General features: G+C 39.4%; 1 protein-coding gene across 10 annotated transcripts in view; it reads right to left on the reverse strand.

The window, feature by feature from the left end:
• Positions 1–24,503, reverse strand: part of tjp1b (tight junction protein 1b) — a 79,017-nt gene that overhangs the window by 45,099 nt on the left and 9,415 nt on the right. For all 10 annotated transcript variants that reach the window (XM_066669929.1, XM_066669928.1, XM_066669926.1 and 7 more), the window contains exon 3: positions 24,309–24,468. In XM_066669929.1, the coding sequence (XP_066526026.1) occupies positions 24,309–24,468 (160 nt within the window). The remainder of the gene's footprint in view (positions 1–24,308; positions 24,469–24,503) is intronic.

The following is a 24,503-nucleotide window of genomic DNA, read 5'->3' on the forward strand; positions in this document are numbered from 1 at the left end:
AGACCTTCTAACTTTGCTCAGATTTCTGCTTTGCGGTAGACAGCTGAAGATAATACAATTCACGACTCCATAAGCGAGACAGTCTTTAACCTATATTTAATCTTCCAGACACTGGGACTCACATTCTGTAACTGGATCAGCAAGGAACTAAAAACGCATGTAGGAATGTCATAGCGTATAGAATTGTGTTGTGTAACGCTGTTATGCAGTGAGCACTGCTGATGATGGTGTCTGTTCCATACCATCACTCAGCCTCTCTAATTCACACTCTGCTCCAGGAGGCTTCAGTGCCCCAGCAGCCCGGCCTGCCTGTCACAATGCTTAAGACACAGACTGTAGACCCAGACTAAATTGTTTCTGACATTGGTATCTCCATTGCACCTCAGCTACTTCTCCTGCATGCAGAATTCCTGCCCACCCTGCCTCAGCCCCTAACAATACAAAACACTCATGCATAATGAACCCCATAATTAGCAAAAAACAATCTGACATTCGCTGTCAATTTTCTGGAAAAAATTCACAAGATGCACTGTTACAGCGCAACACTCTCATGTTTTAGCAAAACATTGTCATTAGCTGCAAACTCAGAGAAAGAGCTTGTACTGGATGTCCTCTACGTGTACCATCCCTGTACGAGTTCTTGACAGAAACACAGAGAAATTACAGAACAGGCAAAGACACATGAGGCATAGGAAGGAGAAACCGAAGGACATTGTGGTAATTATGACAATGAATACAAAGTTATTTCTGATCCTACTTTTAGCAGGCCTCTTAGCAGCTTAGCAGTCCCCTAAAAGCAGATACATTGTAGTCAAAATGATATAGCAGGGTGTTTCGAGCAGACTTGAATTACACAACTGCAATGGCACAGTCTACAAGCAATAAAACTCCATCAGTAAGAAAGCCTAACACTGACACATAAACTGGTAGACATGACTCACTACTAAGAAGACAACCAGCACAGAATAAACAAACTGTATGACACTGAAAATCATTATCATAACAACATCCGCTTTGAAAAAAAATAATGTAGAAGAAGAATGATGCAATCTTATATCTGCAGATATTCTCCAATAAATACATAGCAGGTGTCTTTCTTTTTTACACATCCATGTAATGGACCCTGTCACTTTAAGGCTATAAAGTGAGTAACAAATGGGGGGAATGGCAGCATAGTTGTAGACCTACAATTTAGCAAGTAGGCTTGTGTAGTGTATTAAAAACATACATATTTAAAAAATTATGTTTGAGTATTCACTGTGCCATATGTAACTGTTGCTTTTACTAACAACCCCCTGAGGATCCAGAGTTCAGAGGTTTAGTGTTAGAGCTTAAGTGTGGAAACATGATTTTCAATGCTGCCAACAAAATCCAGCTACATTTCTCTGCTACCCACAGTGTTCTAAAGCATGCATACAAGATTCGGTTAAAAGGTTTGCGTCCTTAGTGTAAGCGCTTTTCTGCTGCATGAAGCTGTTGTGCTCTTTGTAATTCCCCTGACCGCCTCTGTCACCTCTTATCTCTAGCACTAATGAGCGCAGGGGAGATAGAGGCTCAGTGTGAACCAGGAGGAGACAGGGGTCCTGCTATGTTGCTGACGTAAGGAGACCTCATGCTGTGTCCACCAGAGGATAGAGAAAGAGGTAGGGGAAGAGGAAGGGAGACAGCGGGGGATGGTGTTGACTTCTGGAATGCAGAGACAAGGTCACATGGATGCATTGAATAAATATAACAGTAATAAGGTGTGACTGCATGATGGATGGCATCAGCAGTGTCACTGTTTTCTGAAAAGCTTCAGTCCATACATGTTTGTTGTGTCATGTCTGCACCCTCTCAGAAATGTCACCGGGGAGATGTGCCTTGTGTACCTTGGGCTAGGAAACAAAACTGAACCATATTCCACTGCAAGTGTAGATTTTTAAGTCGCATTGTTTTAATGCATGTTTTCACTCCAGGCTTTTCAGACACAAAGCACCTCATGGAACTGGCTTGTAACTCACTCACTCTCTCACTCACTCACTCACTCACTCACTCACTCACATACATATAGACTTGCTGTTTAACGGTAAACAAGAGGTAGCTATTAATTGCTTGGCATTTGGGTTTTCAATTTGAAACAGTTGTAATATGAAAACGTGCAAATCCATAAAAACACTTTAAAACCTGTGTTGTACATTAGAAAGTAAATTTATGTTTGTACATAAAGTGAACAAATATGTTTCCCATTAAGTATCCATGAGAATAGTTTTTCTCAGACACAGCACCCTGTTGGACATTCTTTCTTTGATCAGGTGGTTCCTCAAACAAATGATTTGTGAGATGCGCACATAACTATACAAATGTTCTCCAAAGAAAAACATCCCCTTAACTTTCACTCAATTTTTAATATATGATCTATTGTAAAGGCATCTGCTAGTTTCTGCAAAACTGAGAATGAACCCTGTCTGCTTAGTGATGATGTCAGCTTGGGACGGATGGTGATAATATCAGTTGCTCAGTGAGGCATGAGGCCAGTAAAGTACAATGTGGCTTTAAAAAAGTACTTTCAGCGGGACAGCAATGCAGATAGCATTTACAGTGTTCCTTTAATGTCCATCGTCAAAGACGAGGGTAAAAATATCATGTTACAAATACAGTATATGATACATAGATATAAATTTGAAATATAATGAAATGTACAGTGCTAATGTAATTCTCTAACAGTTAAAAAACCCTGAAACTGTTAATTTAATTAATTCATTTGCATGATAACCGTTTTATGTCGTTCAGTGTCGCGGTGGGTCTAGAGCCTACCTGGAGTTGCAAGGCAGAAACACACTCAGGACATGACGCCAGTCCATCACAGGGCATCACACACTCACACGTTCACTCACACTCACACCTAGGGACAATTTTACACAGCCAATCCACCTACCTGTGGTTTAGGACTGTGGATGGAAACCAGAGCACCTGGAGGAAACCCACACAGACGTGGGGAAAACACCTGAGACCGGGCCTGAACCCACAAGTCCAGGACCCTGGTGTCACTAACTGTTGCACAACTGTGGCTCCAAAACTGTAAACTATTAAAAACAAAGCTGGAACATAGAGTTATCGGGAGAGGTGCCACAAAAAACCACTATAGCTACAGAAATAATATGGTATGAAGCATTTTTCTTATGACCAGGGACAGTGACTAACATGATAACGTAAAAAGTAAATTTAAGTGGGATATCCAAATGTGAAGAACCCTTTACCTTTAAAAGAACCCTCACATAATGAAAATGTTCCTCCATCCATCAATGCCAAGGACTATTTACGATGCTTTAGTTCTTGGAGTCCTGTTCATGTTTTCAAGTTGTGTGTTCATGTTAAAAACGAACCAAGAACGCATGTTTCAGCCCATATGTGCATTTGAATTCAGTAACAACTTCCACTGGGCACAGCATGAGTCAATGGCATGATGAAAAGTGAATCACAAATTCCGAAGGAGCTCCCTCAGTCTATTACAGCATTTGGCCGTGGGCGAGAATGAATCACCAGGCAGGATCAACAGTCCAGTAAGCAAAAGTTTTCCAGTGAATGTATGAGAATAGAAACCCACAACTTCAGTGTCCAGTTTTTGGCAGCTGCTTAGCCAGCAAAAACACAACTTGAAAATATGGGTTAACATAACTTTATATGGCTCTCTGAACTGTGCAAAGTTGTGTGTTTTGTCTGACTTTTGGCTGCTGCTGTGTTTGCCAGTAAGGCAGACAAACACAAAGCCATCATGGAATTCAGCAAAACTGATGAACAAAAGGTGCAAATCCCCCTGCCTTCCTCTGCCAGGATAAGGCCTCATCGTCCACACAGCCTGGTGCCAGACGCGCTCATATGACATCACACCGGTGCAGCTGCTAATGCCTAACACAACAGAATCGAATGCCAAGTGATTATGTAGTACAGTTCCAGCTCATTCACTGGATAAAAAAGATAGAGGGGCCTGCAAGGGTTTGCTGCCGGAACAGGATCTCAGCAGAAAAGTGTTAAACCTCTTCTGTTGAAAATATTCTGCCAGTGTGTTAACGAAAGGCCTTACATTTACACCTTCTTTAATATTTTTAGTATCCCCATTACATTCACAAGCTCATTATCAAAGCACGTTTTGCAAAATCAATAGTTCAGAGATGTAAAGTATGTTGTCAAAGCACAGACTAAATACTGAAGTTTATGTAATAGATTTTTCCACTTTTCGATTTCAGTTTTCATGGGTATCGGAAAAAAGCAAGCCCAACTCAACAGATTTTTGTCCCGTCAGCTGTTATAGAGCAGCCACACTGTAAAGCAATTAAGGGATTGATTTGGAAGAAGACTCATTTTGTGCTTACTGGCCTGTCGATAGCTCTGGGGGCTATGATTAAGTCCAATTTTCGTTATTTTTAACTGCAATTCCACATGGAACACCAAGGGCAAAGGCTCATGTTTCCAACAGCTTGTTTCTGGTTTTATTACACTGATATCCAGGAAACAAATATTTGATGGTTGTGCTGGTATATTGATTATGGGGAGCATGCAGTCAGACAGTCTAATATTGGAGACCTAAACACCATTTCCACCACTTCCGAATAGGGAATCAGATAAACTAAATCACATCTATTACAAACAGGTATAAGCAAAAGTCTGATTTCCTGTGTGATTAAACTCAAATGGGGATTAGGAGACACCAGTATTATTTGCATCAGTTAATTGCTCTGCACTACACTCAACATTTATTAATTTGTGTTTGTGAACAGGTATTTCTACAACTTCTAAAAATAAAATGGACCCTGGTTCATATTTCAGCGTCTCTCCCTCTCACAACTCTTTCATTCTCATAGACCATTAGGATAAATATTAAGGGCGAGAGGAGCTGTGATTTGGGAGAATATTGTTGGAGACTGAAAGGTGAGAGAACTCAGAATGATGAGGAGGGTGCTGCACTGTAATTCAGATGAAGCAGATATTTAGAGGTATTGCCAGTTGGCCACGTATTAACCAGCCACATGCTAAAACAAGAGGCTCAGGAGCTTGGAGCATGGCATCCCAAAGCATTTATTCATGCTCATACCCAGGGAATATCTCTTAACATGGTATGGGTAGAGTAGCCTAAACCTTCACTCAATGAAAAGGGCATTTAGGAGAGAATAAATCGGCAGGAAATAAATCATCAGTCCAGTAACTACAAGTCAATCAGTGAAACTAGAAACCCACAATGTCAAAGTCTCAGTGATAATACATCCTGCTACTTCTGTAAAATAAAGGCACAAATACATGAATCTTTCCTGAAAATGGCACTCCTAGGTGTACAAACGTAGCAAAAAAACTATGTGAGTATGTGTTAACTTCTAGAGCTGTAGTAGAGTAGAGGTCTAGTTAGCCCCCCCCCCAATACCACTAGTGTGAGAGCAATCAGTAGTCAGCTGCTTCTAATTCTAATAAAACCCCATGTGAAAACATTTATTATTCTTCAATATTTAAGCCAAAGTTACAGAATGTTATTGGGCAAAAATTAATTGAGGAAAATATAGACCTCTTAAATATACACTTAGTATACAGTATAGTATGTGGTTTGAAAATACTCAAGAAAGAAAAAAAATCACCACAGTGTTACATGAGTACATAAAACTAGTTACTATCTGTCAACTGAACCAGCAGGTAATACTAGAAAACTGTGATTAAACCCAGTAGGGAAAAGCACTGAACCTCACCCTGGTGCTCACTCCCCTGAGTCACCGCCCAGGCTCTGTTCTGATACAGACTTTCAAGACTGTCCTGTCCTTGTTCTTGTACATTCAGAATATCTTCTTGGACATCACTTCAGGCATCTTTGTTTTTGCATGAATCATCCACATGTGCGTTCAGGCCGCCGTCTGAGTGACAGTTCTTGGAAATTGTTTTGAGTTGTACACTTTCCTTTTTATACCAAATAAACTACATCATAGTCATCCTTTATAAGATCCCATATGTAGACATTTCTCAAACAATACTACATTCTTAAAAATACAGGTGCATCCAAAGGTGCTCTGAGTGATGCCATAGAAGAAACACACTAAGAACCATGTATGTTTAAGAGATGTGTGAGTGTGAAGAACCTTTTTAAAAATGGTTCTTTATGGAATCAAAAGTTGCTCTTCTATGGCATCTCTCAAAGGACCTTCTAAATCCATTTTAGTGCTGCTATAAACAAAGAGTAACATTAAGTGCTTTCAGTCAAGAATTGTTCTGATATCCAGGTTGATGGTCTCAATATCCCCATCAGAGTCCTGTTACTCAAATCCACAGAGAAATTCATCCAGCGATACATCCTTAAATATAAATGTATATTACATAGTTCTTGGTTTGTGTGTATAGGTGTTAAAAATACTAGTTAGGACTATGCGTAAGTTCGCTGAATAGTTCTCTGTAAACTCACTTCAAAGACTGCCTTGGTGCTCTACGTTTTGAGAGTGCAGCTGTGGGATAGGATGTGTAGAAAGCTTGCTATCATGGATGCTTTGATGAGAGACACTGAAGCACAATCGATGAGAGATCATAAATTCACAAAGCAGGGTGACAGCAGATTAATTAAGCACAGTCGATTAGCCCAGAGGCTCAGTGCTTGTGAATCTTTTCATTCATGATCCGAGAGACTACTCAGGCTCACCCTGAGTGCTGTGGATTTATTTTTTTAATTATTCAAATGGTGTCCTCACACCAATAAGAAGTGTCTCCAGTCACCCTTATGAAGAATGCTGGGATCTGAACACTTATCACAATCAGTTGGAGTGTCATTTCTTAGTAAGGAAGCCATAGACAAGGCCTGGGGACTCATTCAGAGCAAACATCATTATATGAATGACCACAGAAGTGTCCTGTATGTGTTGCTGTGCATTTGGTGAAAATGCTCACAATCACTCATTTTCAGCACACTTCTCCCCTGTGTAATCTCACTATGCTTGTAGTTAATTATCTACCAAAGCTTCACATGGATTCATCAGTAGCTAATGTCTCTCCTGATTGATGTTCTTGGTGCCAATGAGAGGCACGCACAAGACAATTAGCAAATGTGGTGGCTGTGATCGCTTGCTCCTATGGTGGGCCGAGGGAGTTGGGGGGTACGAGTGAGGAGGTGGGAAAAGAAAAATCATCTGTGGGGTAATCTACCGCACTGCGCAAAAAGCCCAGCGTCACCATAAATCCCTTCCACTTCACAATTCCTCTGCAAATCAATTCTATTAATTCCCACCTGTGTTTTCTATAAGAGGGCGAATGTTTACAAGGGTCTTTAGATATATGACTTTCATCACATCTACAGAGCAATGAGATGTGGTTTAGGGGGCTTATGTGTTTGTATGTGTAAGAGAGTGTTGGGGGATTTCATTGGGGGAGTGTGTGGTTGAGTATATTAATCACCAGGGGGCAGAGGTGAGCATGGGGGTGAGTCACTCAAGCATCAGCATTAAACAAATCTCTCATGTAATTCATTACAGGAGAAAAAAAACAAATGGTTGTGTCAATGCCCTTGCCTAGTTATTACATAATAAAAGCTTATTAGAAAAAAGAATTAGTTTTATTCTCTATCTGTTCTTTAATGCTGCCTCTGAAGATAATATCGGAGACATCTGCAGCAGGGTTGACCCAAAGCAGTTAAACCGAACATTTTAAGCACGATGGGCACTTAACAGCTTTCCTCCTGCCACATAAAGCTAACAGATGATTCTTGGAATGGCCATGAATGTCCTTCTCCATGCCTGCGAACAGAGACTTAGACAAAGGCATTCATGTCTGTGCACACATTTAAAGAGCTCAGAACTTAGTTCATCTACAGAGAGAGAGAGCAAAAACTTTTACAGTTAAACTAGGAATGCAGCGAATCCACTCCCCCCCAAACCACATACAGTTCCTGGTATCTTAGTCAGGCTATTTTACTGTAACTATATAAACAACAGAAACATTCTTCATATTAAGGTCTGTGTACTATATTCATTCATTGGCTGTAACCACTTATCCATTTCAGGGTCATGGTGGGTCTGGAACCTACCCAAAATCAGTGGGTGCAAGGCAGGAACACACCCTGGAGGGGGCGCCAGTCCTTTGCAGTTCGACACACTCACACCTACGGACACTTTTGAGTCGCCAATCCACCTACCAACATGTGTTTTTGGACCGCAGGAGGAAACTGGAGCACCCGGAGGAAACCCATGCGGACACGGGGAGAACACACAAACCCCTCATAGTCACCTGGAGCGGGACTAGAACCTGCAACCTCCAGGTCCCTGGAGCTGTGTGACTCTACCTGCTGTGTCACCGGGCCACACTCTGTGTACTACAATTTGTAGAATTAATTTATGTGTAAGGTAACACTGTACTTTGTTTGTTTTATCTGTGTCCATCTTTTACATATATTACACTTAATTTGGGAGACATCTCAGATTCTGGTTACATTTGTTCACAATCATAAAGATATTCAGTGATGTTGAATTCAAGTTTTGTATGTTCCGTCTTGTATCACTTATTTGAATATGCACCAAATAATAAACATGTTGTATATAGCCACTGCACGCACACATCCACCCACACACACACACACACACACACACACACACACACACTGCACTATCATTAATTGATCTCTGGTGCCAGTCAGAATATCCCACTGGGAAGATACAAGTAATGAAAATACAAGCAGCATTTATTCGAGTGCCTGGGCAAACTGACAGAGAGATTGAGAACAGCCATAGAAAGAAACATAATCTTACACCTACATAGTAGTATCTCTCTCTCTCTCTCTCTCTACAATGCATTTCATAAAACTGTATGCTTCTTGAATTCAAAATCTCAAATATATAGATGTAAGTCAGTGGGCATTAGCTTTTCATCTGCAAAAGCTCCTGTATATATTGAGCACTAAAGACAATACATGCTGACCAATCAAACAGTTCTGTACGGAATCTTTCCCTGTATGACATTGTAAAATGCTTCCACCAGCAGCCATTCCCCCGGAGATGCCACAGGAGAATAACCAAAGCTGTGTGATTTGCATTGGGAAGGTGAGGCACACGATTCTGTCAGCCAGCATCCAAAGCCCCTCCATTTCCACACTTACAGAACAGGGAACTTGCTGACAATAGAGTGCCGGAGGAGTGAGGTCATTATTCTCCCTGGGCTGGCCAACACTGTCTGTTTTAATAGTGAAACTCTGCCCTCTGCAGGAGCCTGCTTGCACATTAGACTTATTAGTTCTGACCACTGTACTCCATGGGTTCCACCTCTGCAGCAAGTATTAAGACATCAGACTGTCTTATATGTGTCTGGGAATCTATCATCATTTCTATCATCGGACCAGCATTTATTTTACCTCTGATTTGGAGCACAATATTTGTCCCACATGAGGATAACACATTAAATAATTTAAGCCAAATAAGCTTTCTAGTATACAATCAAACCTGCACTTGTTTGATTATTAATATGAAGTATATTTCAGTGAATGCTATTTTACAAATCCTTGTTGATATACTTTGAAGAATATATTTTTGCTCCAGTTGTAACCAAATAGAAAATATATATATTAGTGTTAAAATGATGTACCAATGTGCATTTTGCAACAGGCTGGTTCTAAAACATTTCTGTTTTCGCATTCTTGTTTTGACTTGCCATAAAGACTAAATATCAGTCGTGTGTGTTTTAGTGTGTGTGTGCATTTCCTTCTATCTCACCCACAAGCCTGACTGGAAGCAAAATGCATTTGGACGCAATAGCATATGGCATCTCCCCAGGACTCCACACGGACCTCTCACATACAACCATGCAGCAAAACAAGCCCTGCCCAACACACCGCACCTCTCTCTACACTCCTACACACGCAAAACATCAGACCGACTGAGACAGACAAAAAGATACTCCACCAATTCTCCAACAATACCAATATAAAAGTGTAGGGATACAAATATGAATATTATGCTACAAAATAAGCTCCCAACCATCCAGCCCTTTATGAACACTATACATGACTGCAATGTGAATGTATACACTATTTTGAATTATTTGGATTTTGAATGGGAAGCACCTTATGGAATTTGCTTGTAACTCACTTACTCACTCAATCACTGTCATACTCACATACTCACTCACTCACTCACGGTTAGGAATCGCAACAAAAGGGATGCTATATCTCACATACTCACTCGCATTCAATGAATACCCTGCAAGGGTGTGCTGTTGTGCCTTGCATCAAAGACACTGTGTCCTTGTGACTTTCTGGACCTTAATTTACCACCTCTGACTGACTACAGATAAAATCTAAAGGGAAAAGTGGTTTTTAAGGTCTATACTACAGTGACTATACATTAAGTGCCGTCACCATTATTACACTACTGCCACACTTTAAATCTTGTTCTATTTCACATACATCATCCCTGTTTAGTATTTCATAAAAATGTAAAATCCTTTCACTAATTTTTATGGAGTTGGTATTACAGATTAACTCTAGAGGTTCAGATAGTATCGCATAATCATATGCAACGCTGTAGCAACAGCACCATGCTGGTAAGGAGGAAGCATAAACTGATAGAAAAATGACACACTTCAAAACAAACCCACAAGCTGCATTAAAACATTATTTGCCCCAAGCCTTTGTGTTTAAAATCTCTTGAGGGGTTTAATGGTATTCAGCTGAAGAGGCAGAATCTATTCCATTAGAGTAAATTAACACCAAGGGAAGGATGGTTGGGGGTGGAGAGGGAGTCAATAGTAAATGTTTCCCTCAAAGCTCGCAAAGCACTGCTTACTAAAATCAAACAGAGAGATCATAAAACAGTCTCTGATGATTCAAAAACAGTTCAATTACATCTTAGCACCTGGAGAATAGCCAACTAATCAGAGTAGGGAGATATGATACTCCATTTCCTCTAAAGATAAATGTATGCATCCTTTACAACAACTGCATTTTCAATTCAGATGGTGAATTAATTAAAATAGTACAATAGATGTATTGATGATATTCAGTATCACAATAATTTATTAATAACAACACTAGATAATATTTACATCAAGGTTGACAATGAAAATTTCACTATATCATTTTGACTGGACTGGTCTCTTCTATTTGTCCTGAAACTGGAACTTTACAGAGCTTACTGTTTATACTGTCTACCAATTTGTTCACATTTAATGAATTTGAAAACTGTTTTTAAAATATTTAATGACCCAGTGAATGGTATACACAGTTTTCTCAAATCGGAACATCTCTAATACTACAAATCACTATCCCCAATAGAGTTTTAGAGTCAAATATCAAATGAATTATCAAATGAATAAAGGTTTACATTAAAGTAAGCTATATTTGTGAAGATTCCAGTGACTGTTTCTTTCCCGTACCCCGAGTACACTCAGCATGGGCCAAGTTTAGCAGGTTTCTGCCCCTCAGCCGCCAGCCAGGCTCTGTTGCTGATCTCTGACCCAGATGATCCTCTACCACTGAACTGGGCTCCAGTCCCAAATCATTCCATTAGCCATACATCAAGTGGGGATGCCAATAACGTCTCTCTGATTTATGGACATGGCTTCCCCTGAATTATAGCCAGCACATGAAAGTGATCCCTGCGCAGGCAACAGCTAACAGGACAGTCATTCATGAAAGCAGTATTAGCACTGCGCTTAAGAGGAATCTTAGCTGATAATGACCTTCCTCCACTAATGATTTAGGATTTCATTAGGAGTAAAGGCAGCAAATTATACAGGGTTTTGTGCTCTTGATAAAATATTTACATGGTGCATGATGAACGATTATAAGGAAACAACATACCAGTGAAATACTGGATAATCTATTTTGTACATTATTTTTGTACATTATAAAAGAAATGCTGTCATGGTTATAATTTTGACCCTGAAAAACAGCTTGCATGGAAAAGCATTCAGTTCAGGGACAAAATGTAAATAGATTTCAAAAGCAACTGAATGAAAGTAAGCAGCATTGCTGTGGGGAAAAGACCCAACAGACAAAAAAGCAGTTAAAAAAGCTAGACCTTAAAGAAATATGATCCAGAGAACACAGCACCTGCCATTTTATTATGTATAACATTAATAAAATTCCATTTTAGCACGTTTCACTATTTGAATGTACAAGTATAGGAACAGACATCTAAAGCCTGTGTGAATGACACCTACTGCTTTTACTGCTCTACAGCACAGCTATTTTTTAGCTCCTGAATGAGGGGACCTGTATGGATTGACAGAAGCATCAATAAGGCCCTGTACAGACTGACACTGGCATCAATAAGGTCCAATTAAATTTCTCCTTCAAGGGGTAATCCAGAATGAGGCTTTAAAGGTGAATTAGGAGAAAAAAACAAGTTGAGTATAGTCTATAAAATAACCACCTGCAACGTAATGAAGTGTAATAAAGAAAATTGAATCAAATAAAATGGTATGTGTTCTTTGTGCTCTGTTTTTTACAGGGACTCTTTATAGTATGGGCAGAAAAAGTGGACTTTCTTTTCATAAAGAAATTTATGAAATTCTGACCTCACACCACAGTTCATTATTAAATATTTCACTCAACCCAGTGTTATACGTTATAGGCCATATGTTACAATATTATGATTATAAACATTATACGCATTATTGGGTCATGAATTTTCCTTCCTGTAACATGCAAATATCCATTAATTTATACACATTAAGATGCAAATGCCAAAACATATTTTCTGAAGAAGTTTAACCATCCATTCATGCTAGAACTGGAGTCACGAGGAGCCTGTTTTTATAATGAGGCACAATGCATGGCAGCCAAGTAGAACAGACAGCCTTTACATAGTAACAAAAACAGAGAAAATGGTCCAAAGATAATAGTCATATAAAAAAACGACATATCAACATGAAGCTCTGTGTATGAGACAAAATAAAAAATGTAGGACAGGGGCTCTTAAATAGAAAACGGAGCAGAATATTTCCTGCAGTGTGTGTGTTTTCAGTGCTGTGCCATATGTTAAGTTTTGAGGGGGCACACATGGTCACATGGCCCTGCTCTCTCCCAGGTTGTATGAGCCCCGTGGTATCAGCCTCACAGCTGGCCTGCTCTCGGCACAGCCCCCTGTGGCTCTACAGGCAAGTCAGTAAACATCACCCTCTCACACACTCTGAAACACACGTGCACGCACACACACACACACACATATTTCTGTGACACGCTACAATGGCACGTCATAAAGACACATCATTCATGCACACAGCACATCACATAAATGTAATCACCTCAACAAAAGGAAACACATGCATTTGCTTAAAAAACAAACTCAACCAACCAAATGTGATGCATCAGTCTGAAGGTGGCAGCGCATTCATTTTGAAATGTTACACTACATTTCGGTCCTTTGTAAAACTCAGAGACCACTGTTAATTTGTATATTTTTCCATGAAATGGACGGTAAGTTATTTTTTCTGACATTTTGAGATTATATAAAATAACCGACTTGAACAAGCAAGGGAGAGGTCAAAGCTCAAAAATTATAGACGCCTAGCATCCATATAAGTCATCATTAGAATTGCACTTTAAGCTTGGAAATGTCAAGCTCCACTTGTGGCTGTACATTATTCGTTTGTGAGAAAAGGAAATATGCCATGAGACTGAAAGAATCTGGAGCTGTTAGCAAGCAATTACTAAAAAAAAAAATAGCCAACAAGAAAATATGCAAATCAAACAAAGAATTGCTGGTGCTCTGGGTACAACATGCTGGCCTCAGAGCCCACACCCCAGCTTCGCTTGCTTTATGAGATGCAGAACATTTCTACAGGATGTACATTTAAAATGTTAAACCACCACTGTTACAACAGTAACAATTTGTGCACATCCTTAAAAATTATGGTTCAAAAAACATTTTTTAATGTAATAATAGAAGAACCGTTTTTGGTGACATATAGAACCCTTCTATAAAATCCTTCTCTTTTGATACTATATAAAACCATCGATAGCACCTTCTCCATCTATCTGAAGAACCTCTTCATGATGCAAAGAACCTTTTAGTCATGCAAAGGCTTCTTTAAATGTTCAGGGTTCTATATGAAACTATTTTCTTTATCCTCGAAGAACCATCATGTATTGACATTGTGTTTTTAATCATTCTGTGTGAAATGAAATGAATAAAATTAGATCATGGTGAAGTGTGAGGTTTTATGATGCATTAAAATGATTGGCTGTGAATATAAATATGTTATCCCCGGTTTACTAATCAGTAATGTATACACAACAACAATGTTATGAACACAAAGCTGTGATGTCTGAGTCTGGATGGTGTTTAAAAAAGGCGCAAGGGGACAAGAAACACTCGTTCTACCTTGCACAAGATCAAACATGACGTACACTACATAAAAGCATATGGCGTGTGAGCAGGTGCGCGCGAACACACACGCACACACACACACACACACCATCATTATGGTGACACAAGAACAAAAAGAACAAAACGTTCTCCTCCCACTCGCTCCTTCTCTCTCTCTCTCTCTCTCTCTCTCTCTCTCTCTCTCTCTCTCTCTGTATTTCTCTATGTCTCTGTCTCTGTCTCTCTCTTTTCTGGCTCGAGGGAGCTCTTGTGCCTCTTTATGTCAGCTCCCAACCCACTCAATGTATAGGAGACCTTCCACCAACTCAGTACCTCTTTTGTCCCACCATACATTTTCAAGGACATGCCTTGATATGCTTTTTTGTTGTTGCTGTTGTCTGCATTTAGAGGATTACTCCTAAAAATTGTATTTTAATACAAATAAATTAAGATTTAGCACAATTTACATTTGTAATATTTGTTTGCTCATATATAATGAAAAGCACAATTTTATATCTCTCAAAAAAGGTGTTATTTATCACTTTATAGCATTCATATTTCTTGTATATGTAGGAATGTTAGAGCTGGTGGTTCATATATCCTTGCTATGCAATTAAAAATATGCATTTTAAACAGTAAGTTTTAGTTTGTTTAAACAGTAAGGTGTTTTTTTGAAGCCTATGTGTCTGTTCTGTGTTAAATAGTTTCAATAAAATGTCAATGACAGTGTTTCACAACTTAACATCATACAAGGAAACACAAGATATTATAAATGATCTAAAATCTTTTTTTTTTTTCGCCCTGTGGATTTAAATCTGTGATCTACATTTTCTTTTTTATAATATGCAATTTTTTGTCATTGCAATGTGTTGTCCGCATTTAATCTGTCTGTGGCAGTGAACTCACACACTAGTGTACTAGGGGCTGTGAACACACACCCAGAGCAGCTCAAGGGCACCTCAGCTGTGGACTGAGGGAGGAGGACAGTGCTGTTCCTTCACGCCCAGTGCCCCCAATTTCCTGCCGGTCAGGGTAATCAAACCAACGGCCTTTCAGTCCTAAGCCCTCTTCTCTAACCTAATTAGGCTCTGCAGAAATGTATGCCCTTTATTAGAGAGGGCCACATGAAATGTTGCATGAAACAAAATATCTCACATATTACACAAATTATCCAAACACAGAACACTGTCCACAAGTCTAAATTAAATTTCAAGGACTTCTAATCCGATGATGCTTATTTTGTACACATATGAATGACTGCCTCCCCATCACTGAAATATTGCTCTTGTTTCAGCAATCTTTTGAAGGACTTTGGTGGGACAGTCAAGGTTTTCTGTTGGAGAGATTTCTCATACCTTCCCTCCTACACTCTTTCCCTTTCTGCTCCCTTGCTCCCTCCCTCCTTACTCTCCTCCCTCAGCTCGTTGCTCACTCAGGACAGCTCTCTCACCTTCCCGCCTCTTTGCACACTTTATTGCCCCTATATACACAGGAAAACGACCCACACACACTGCGCTGTGACAGAGGAAGAATACACTACTCTACCTCCTCTCCCCTCCCCTCGTCTTTTTTTACCCTTTACATCCCTCCCCTTCTCTGCACACCGATCATCAGGATAGGCCCTCTTCCCCCTACTCCCTCTCCTCCCCTCACGTGCACTGGGACACTGCCTCTATTTCTTTCTTTCCTTTTTCCCCCGTTGCAATTCTCTATTTCATTCCCTGCAACTCTCTCTCTCTCTCTCTCTCTCTCTTTTTTCCCCTCATGCAGCTTATCAGAATATGCAGATTGGTTAAATCAGCTGCAGCCTTGCTACCACTCCTCCACACCCTCTTCCCAAACAAATGCAGCTGCAGCACTTTCCCAAGACTGTGCGGGGCTATAAGTGCTTACACTGGGTTTTTTTTTTTCAGGAGAGGAGAGGGAAGGGACAAGGGGAGCTCTCCTACCCGAAAGCACAGGATTGTCTCAGTGGCAATGAGACCTAAAAAAGTCAATATCACATTCAGATCATGAGCAATGTCAAAAACACATGGGCCTGTGATCACACATCTCTCCAAATTCCATTTTAATCCAATCTCACAAGCAGGGTCTATTTGTTGGAACTGCATTTAACCTCATAACACCCACTACTGGAAAATAAGTTGATTTTAAAAACACTTCTGCTGAAATAACAAATAAAGGAATATACTGTAAGGAAAGCGTCTCTTGCGTTCATAATTGTACCCAGAGGCGCATAGATTTAGTGAGCACATTTTAAGCAAATACAGTTTGCTTTGACCCAAATGATCTTTAGTTTACACAGAAATGGAGGAATGATGAATATGCATTAGAACATAATTGTGTACTTTGCTGATAATAAAAAGAAATCACCTTAAATAATTACAGAAACATTGAAGTTAGTGAAGACTGCAGCTAACATAATTACTGCCCACAGTAATAATATCCTTCACATGAAGTTCAATTCACTTCATCATTTCTCTTCCCCTGACATTGATCATGCCCTTCGAAGTGAAATGAAAAGGAAAGCAGATGTTGAATAAAGTGGAGATGGAGCAGGAGGCTGTGTTTGATGAAATTACAGACTGTGTGTGGGTTTAATGAGTGAGAATGAGTTGAATTGATGATAAAGGTTTGAGGAGAATGGTGGAGATGAAAAGATGAATGGATGAATGTAAGGGCAGCGACATGGATGACAACACTGTATGAGACAGAGGTGGGAGGGAGAGAGACATAGAAAGCGAGTTGGAACAGGAAAGAAAGAGAGAGAGCGGCGAGAGAGAGAGCTTTTGATGGACTGCAGGTTCCTGTGATGTATTTGACGGTGCTGCAGTTTCTCTCCTCCCCCACTCTTCTGGTGAAGTGTGCAGCTTTCTGCAGCCTTTGCACTACCAACTGATTCATCCTGTTCATGAGCCAGAGTGCTGCTCGCCAACCCAAATGACAGTAGGAGTGGGCAGGCTGCCAAAAACCTGACCTGCCTCCAAAACCACGGAGAGTTTTATATTCAGATCAACAACGTGGCCTAATAATATACATGTGTAAATAAGAACTGCAATCATCCCCCAAAAGCAACAAACAACAAATACTTTAACCAAGCTCCACTCGTAAAATGTGGCCATTATGTCCATGGTTCTTAACTTTGGTTCTGGAGCTCTGCTATCCAGCATATGTAGGGATTTGTGGCTGTAAAACAGCACTTTAACTCAAGAAGAGCTCATTAATTAGTGGATTATTTGGATCACTTATTTTGGAGCATGGAATCTTGCCAATGAGGACACAGCACATGCAGTGTAAGGACATAAAAATGATGAAATAATACCTGAAAATGTACCATACGGGCCAGAACATTTATGAACATCTATAGACCTGTTTATCTCAGTTTTTCTGAAATTTAAGTTGTGACTAAGTAGACACGCTGCAGTTACAGCCTCCACTCTTCTATGAAGGCAAGAGGTTGAGTGATTAGCAAATTTTGTGTACTATATTTAAAAAGGTGCATTGTAGAGAGGTTTATAAGTTCAGATTTCTTTAATCTAATGATCACAGAAACCACTGGTTGCTATTTCTACTACAAAAATATATAGTATTGTTAAGTATTGTTATTTCATATTCAGTGACATTACATGTTTTGAGTTTTGTATATAGGGCGGCACGGTGGCACAGCAGGTAGTGTCACACAGCTCCAGGGACCTGGAGGTTGTGGGTTCGATTCCCGCTCCGGGTGACTGTCTGTGAGGAGTTGGTGTGTTCTCCCCGTGTCCGTGTGGGTTTCCTCCGGGTGCTCCGGTTTCCTCACACAGTCCAAAAACACACCTTGGTAGGTGGATTGGCGACTCAAAAGTGTCCATGAGTGTGAGTGAATGTGTGTGTGTCTGTGTTGCCCTGTGAAGGACTGGTGCCCCCTCCAGGGTGTATTCCTGCCTTGTGCCCAATGATTCCAGGTAGGTTCTGGACCCACCGCGACCCTGAACTGGATAAGTGGTTTCAGATAATGAATGAATGAATGAGTTTTGTATATAATGTTGGTAAAGAAGAAATAATGGAAAATATTTTATAAATCTTTCAAAATCTTTACAACACCCTGCATGTATCTCTTGCTACTGTAAAATAGTGTCTCAGAAATTTGGCACTGCTTGGAGCTGCATATTTTTGTGTTATGAACTTTCAGAAGTGATGTCTTGTTTACCATCTGATATATATTTAACTTGTAAAATATCTCTACAACACAGCATTTCAAATCAGACATAAGTTTATCAATCAATCAATCAATCAATCAATCAAAAAGTATTTATATACCGCTTTTACAACTGACATTTTCACAACACCATTTTAAAGATTTAATATCAGAACAGATAACAATTTAATCAGAAACTCCCATGTGAGTAAGGCAAAGGTGACAGTGGCAAGACATACATCTATCATACATAAGTCTATCATTATGCTACAGTGAAATAATTATAATCATAAAAAAAATAATAGGCATAAATCTGGGGCCACAATAATAGTGCTGGAAGCAGCAGTCAGAGTGTTGCTAATACAAGTCAGTTTTTACTTCAGTGTAATTAATGGTGGGTAATGGCAAGGGTTCAGAGGCTGGCAGCAGTAGATGAAGGAGAGCAGCTGGTCTGGTGTGGACCGCAGCAGACAATCAAAAGTTTACATCTTAAAAATGATAAAATTGCAGGAAAATGTGTGTTCTCCTTTAATATTTTTCTGGAACAGAAAACTCTCAGTGCAAGGTTAGAAACTAGGTGTTCAGTGCCCTCCTGTACATTTGTGATCGTGCCTTCATAGTGGCACTTCAAACAGTTTCTAACTGTGTAGTAAAATTTGTGATACGTGGTTGATATTTATGCTCAGCGTTGGTTGTAAACTGGCTAGGCCTCACTGCAGTACTTCTCTCTCTCTCTCTCTCTCTCTCTCTCTCTCTCTCTCTCTCTCTCTCTCTCTCTCTCTCTCTATGGAAGGGGCTCAGCAGAGCGAGTGGCAGCAGTACACAGTCTTCAGTGGAGCACTGCTGTGGCCTCATCACTCACTGTATGTCGGCCCGTTACTCTCATCAGCTGTGTTTGAGATTGTCCTGTCAGCAAGTTTTCTCCTGCGTGTGTGTGTGTGTGTGTGTTGTATTAGACGGGGAAACTGCACAGATATATGTACATTTTAAAAGTGCAGGACCAGAGGCTTATTTCACTGAGATGCTCCAAGTCCGTAAGTGCTTTTAAACCAAGGCTGAGCGGTGGCTTTTAAAGGCCACTTACGAGGAAATACTCACTCATTTCTCTAGGGCAGACTGGCAAAATCTGGCTGCAAACCAAGCCTGCCATTAGACTGTCATTTATACAGGAGAAGCCCTGTGTGCTTCTGTGCTATCAATAACAGATTTCCTGAATGGGAACCCGGAACCCAAAATCTATTAATTACTTAACGGAATTAAGCCAAAGTTCAGCTGGTGATAGGAATGACAGACAATAGTGTTTAGGTTAATAAGTATCACTACAAGTTTAATTTCAGGAAAAATCTAAATCTAAAAAAAAAACCAAAAAAAAACAATATAATAACATGGTCGTGGATTACATGGATTAAATGGTTTGGTAAAATGGCACAAAATTAAAAATATGCCTTTGCAAATGAAATAATCTTCAGTTCATACATACATACATACATACATCTTCTTTTCCACTTTTCCATTTCAGGGTTCCATTTCAGTTCATTCAATGTGATATTCAATGCCTTATTTTTTTTTTTATTATTTATTTATTTAGAATATTATATACCTCCCCTGGCACAAGTAGATATTCACCCAGCTTTGTTTACTTAAGAGAATATAAAATTTCCACAGATTGAAACAAAATATTTTTTCTGAATAGCTGAATATTCTAGCTTCATGTAACATATCAAACAATATTTTTATAGGTAGCAAAAACATAGTATAATTAAATGTTGAGGAAAAAAATGTGGAATCACCTTGTAATTTGAAGACAAACTGTGGCACAAGTTTAAAAATGCAAATGAGCTTGCAGTCACAGGGAGTGTTTAAAACTTTAAGGAACTGCTGGACTTGGCTCACTGAAAGAAAACATGGCTCGATCCAACAAGGGAGAGGTCATTTGAAACGATTAAAAGGATTATGAGCTCTTTCCAAAAGGAAATCCCAAATACTGTGGCAAAAGATGCTGGTTGTTTTCAGTGAGCTTTGTCTTTGATTCAAGTATTAACAAAACTCAAAGCAAATTGCTTTTAAAACAGAAAATGCTCAAACAACCAAAAGACAAACAAATGGGTGGAAAAAGGAGTCAATGTTTGTGACAGAACTATAAGAAATTGGCTGAATGAATTGGGACGATGAATGAAGACAACAAGATTACAGTGGGTTAAAGGGATGCAGTCATGGAATGGGGATGATTAAACGAAAGTGACATTCAGCAATGAATTACGAATCTGTTTTGGTGTAGGACATGACGCTGAACCTGTGGTCAGGTGCAGTTTTAATGAAACATCAAGACGACTGTCTGAAGAAAACAACACAGTTTCACACTTATTTAGAATATATGTCAGGTCAGGCGGAGATGGTGACCTTCAGTGCACAAGTTCACACTGACATTTTGAACACAGTTCTCATTCCACAGATTTGGTTTGGTGATTTTCAGGATTATAATGTAACTTGCCACAGAGCAAAGAGTGTTAAAGGTGATATTCAGGAGAAGTATATCAATGTAATGGTCTATGACAAGGCTCCATCCTGCAAAACCAATGTGCCAACCACTATCTGAGAAAGCTGGAACAGCATTGTTGTTCACTGCTGAAGCCAATGTTTCAAATAATAAAGGTAGAGCAAAAAATGAAGAGAAGTTCCATTTTTGTTAATTCTGTTGTTGTTGATGATGTTTTCATAGTTTGTCCATAAACATTGATGGATCCATCATTTTATTCTGAACTGGATATTCATTAATTCATTATCTGTAACCGCTTATCCAGTTTAATGTGGCAGTGTGTTCGGAGCCTATCCACTGGGCGCAAGGCAGGAACACACCCTGGAGGGGGCGCCAGTCCTTCACAGGACAACACACATTCACACTTTCATTCACACATATGGACACTTTTGAGTCGCTAATCCACCTACTAATGTATTTTTTTAGAACGTGGGAGAAAATTGGAGCACCCAGAGGAAACTCACACGGACACGGGGAGAACACACGTCACTCCACACCAAAAACCTCCAGGTCACTGGAGCTGTGTGACTATGACACTACCTGCTGCGCCACCATGCCATCCCAAATACAAGATGTAATTTATTAAAATTATTTCATATATATAACAATATATATATATATATATTGTTTAAGGTAAATCCTGAATGTACAGCTATTAAACCCAACTTTTTTTGTTTTACATTTGTAATTTGTTTATTTGTTATGAAGTAAAAACCTGGGTGGACATATTCAAACAACCTCAAGTTTTGGCAGTTTTCCAAGCATTATATTATTCATTCATTCATTCATTATTTGTAAGCGCTTATCCAATTCAGGGTCGCGGTGGGTCCAGAGCCTACCTGGAATCATTGGGCGCAAGGCGGGAATACACCCTGGAGGGGGCGCCAGTCCTTCACAGGGCAACACACACACACACACACACACCCATTCACTCACACACTCACACCTACGGACAATTTTGAGTCAGCAATATATTAATTAAATAATTTTACTAGATAAAATTTCTTTAAATCTAGCATGCACCCAACAATTAGTTTTGACCAATTACTTTACACAAAGCTGGCCACTTTCACATTTTGAACAATTGGTAATAGTACCAGTAGTTTTAGCCAAAGTCACAATATAATAATATTTTGATTTTAATGGGTCGAATGGATCAGACTCTTAAACATGATTTTCATGATAGAGATCAAATGCAGAGTTCTGTTAAAAAATAAGAGGTGACTAGCTATTAAATAGAAGACATACTGTATAATTATGGTATAATTATTTTGGTACAAATGTAGATGCATTCAAATGAAGTACAGTTGCATTTACTTGACTCACGGTTTTCACCTCAAAAAATCAGCACACATCAGACATAATGAAAATAATAGACTTGCCATCACAGTGGTTGGACAACAAGTAAACCACAGCACCAAAAGCCACAGCAGACATTTCCAGCATGTCATTATGTAAGCCTGATAAGAGGCTACATTAGAAGCGGTCATGGGCACATGCAGATACTACTTAAACAAATACACTGAATAAGTCCCAGAGGGATCAAACAGATGTAACAAATGCAGTTACCAAACATTCAGACTGACATCAGTAAACTGATAAGAGGCAGTAGTACTTATCTAATTCCACACTGATCAAAGCAATCACAGGACCAGTGAGGTCATCCATACACTGTCTCCAGCAAGTGCAACAGGATAACATTTTAAAATCCATGGAGCCCAAATGAGTGACAACTGAGTCATAGGCCTTTAATAATGGCCTGTGGAAATATGTCTCTGAGCTCATTATAATAATAATAATGTAGCCAGAGTGTGTTCTCAGAAAAGGAGCATCTGAGCTAATGAGAGCACTGCAATTTGCGTGGCATCTCCACACACACACACTCCTCACTGGAGCAGAACCCAAAGCAGCCCATAGAATGATCTGAGCTTGTAAGGCTTAGCATAAGCAGTGCCTCATAAACAAACCTTGTGACATTTCAACTGTTTACACTGAGAGCACATGAGAGAGGCATGAAGCATTTATTGCACATAATTGATGAGACCTGGGAGCTTCCAGCATTGTTTTAAAAGTTCAAGGAAGCACTATTATTGTCTGGCATGAAATATATATAAAATGCTTTATTAATATGTATATTGTCTGTGTTTAATTTAGTGCCTGTACTGGAATAGACTGTATATATTTTATGAGGACATTGTACAAAATAACACACCACATCATGCAAACAAGAACAGTACTCTATAAACACTCAGAAGTGAAGACATGTAAATATATATATCTGGGCAGTATACACATATTATATATATATATGACAAGATTTAATAAACCATATATAAGACCATAACTTTATAACTTTAACTTTACACAGGACCATGAGCTGGGGACCAGGAGCACAGGAAAAAAATGGCAAATAAAAAGATTTTGGGAAATATCCAAAATTATATCAGTCAAATTTTTCCACACATTGAATTATGTGATATATTTTAACAGTTGCTCAAATACTGGAAAAGGAATCCAGTATGATATGTAAAGATTTCTGAATTAATATTTTATTTCATGCTGCTGATTTAAAAAAAAAAAAGGCCAGAAGGATCTCCAAAACCTCCAGAAAGATTAATGACCCTCAGAAGATGTAGAGCATTAGAGCGATGGGTCAACACCTCGTCCTCTACAGAAGAACCGTACAGCACGAGGTAAAGTTCTGAGACACACTTTTTATCCATGAAGGGTATTAATAGAGGGAATGTTTACTCTTTACTCACAGCAAAAGCTCCTACAGTTCTAGGGGGTTCCAGTAGATGCTGGATAATTTCAATGAGGAGTTAATAGTACTCAGAAAAGTCCACTTTATTGAGGTGAAATACTGATATCAGTGGAGGGTGGATAAGGGCCTTAGCCAGTTCCATCATACACCAAGCCCAAATGCACTTATACGGGTTCTCCAGACATGTCATAGCTCCGAACAGATTTCAAAGATCTTTATGAATCATCAACACAATCTCTTTGTAATAATGACATTTTCCTGGTAAGCAACACTGTGTTCTGCTAGTCCAGGTGTCAATAATATAGGCATGAAAACATTTGTTATGTAGTACAGCATTTACATGTATGTTTGCCTTTGGTTTATATAGAGGTTTACTCACAAAATTATATTTACTTCCAAGAAATTTTTTTAAAAAACTTTTTTTCTTGGCTGCCTAAGACTTTCAAATTACTGCCCACATATATGCAATCAGATAAAACAAAACACACACACACACACACAAGCAAATTATTGCAGTGTATGCAGGCTTTAACTCACGTTGGAGTCCAGCAGGTCGATGCTGTCCAGGCTTTTGCTGCGGTGGATTCGGCCCTTGATTCTGCGCAGAGATGGCTTGCCTTGCACCGAACACTCTGAATCTGCCACCAAAGAGAGTGTATCAGGGGTGGGAATGAAGCCGTGAACCCTGGGATAATACCTGAGAAAGAAAAGAAACAAATATTGAGAAATACA

This window comes from Hoplias malabaricus, chromosome 4 (genome assembly GCF_029633855.1).
Source record: "Hoplias malabaricus isolate fHopMal1 chromosome 4, fHopMal1.hap1, whole genome shotgun sequence".
In the NCBI taxonomy this organism is placed as follows: Eukaryota; Metazoa; Chordata; class Actinopteri; order Characiformes; family Erythrinidae; genus Hoplias; species Hoplias malabaricus.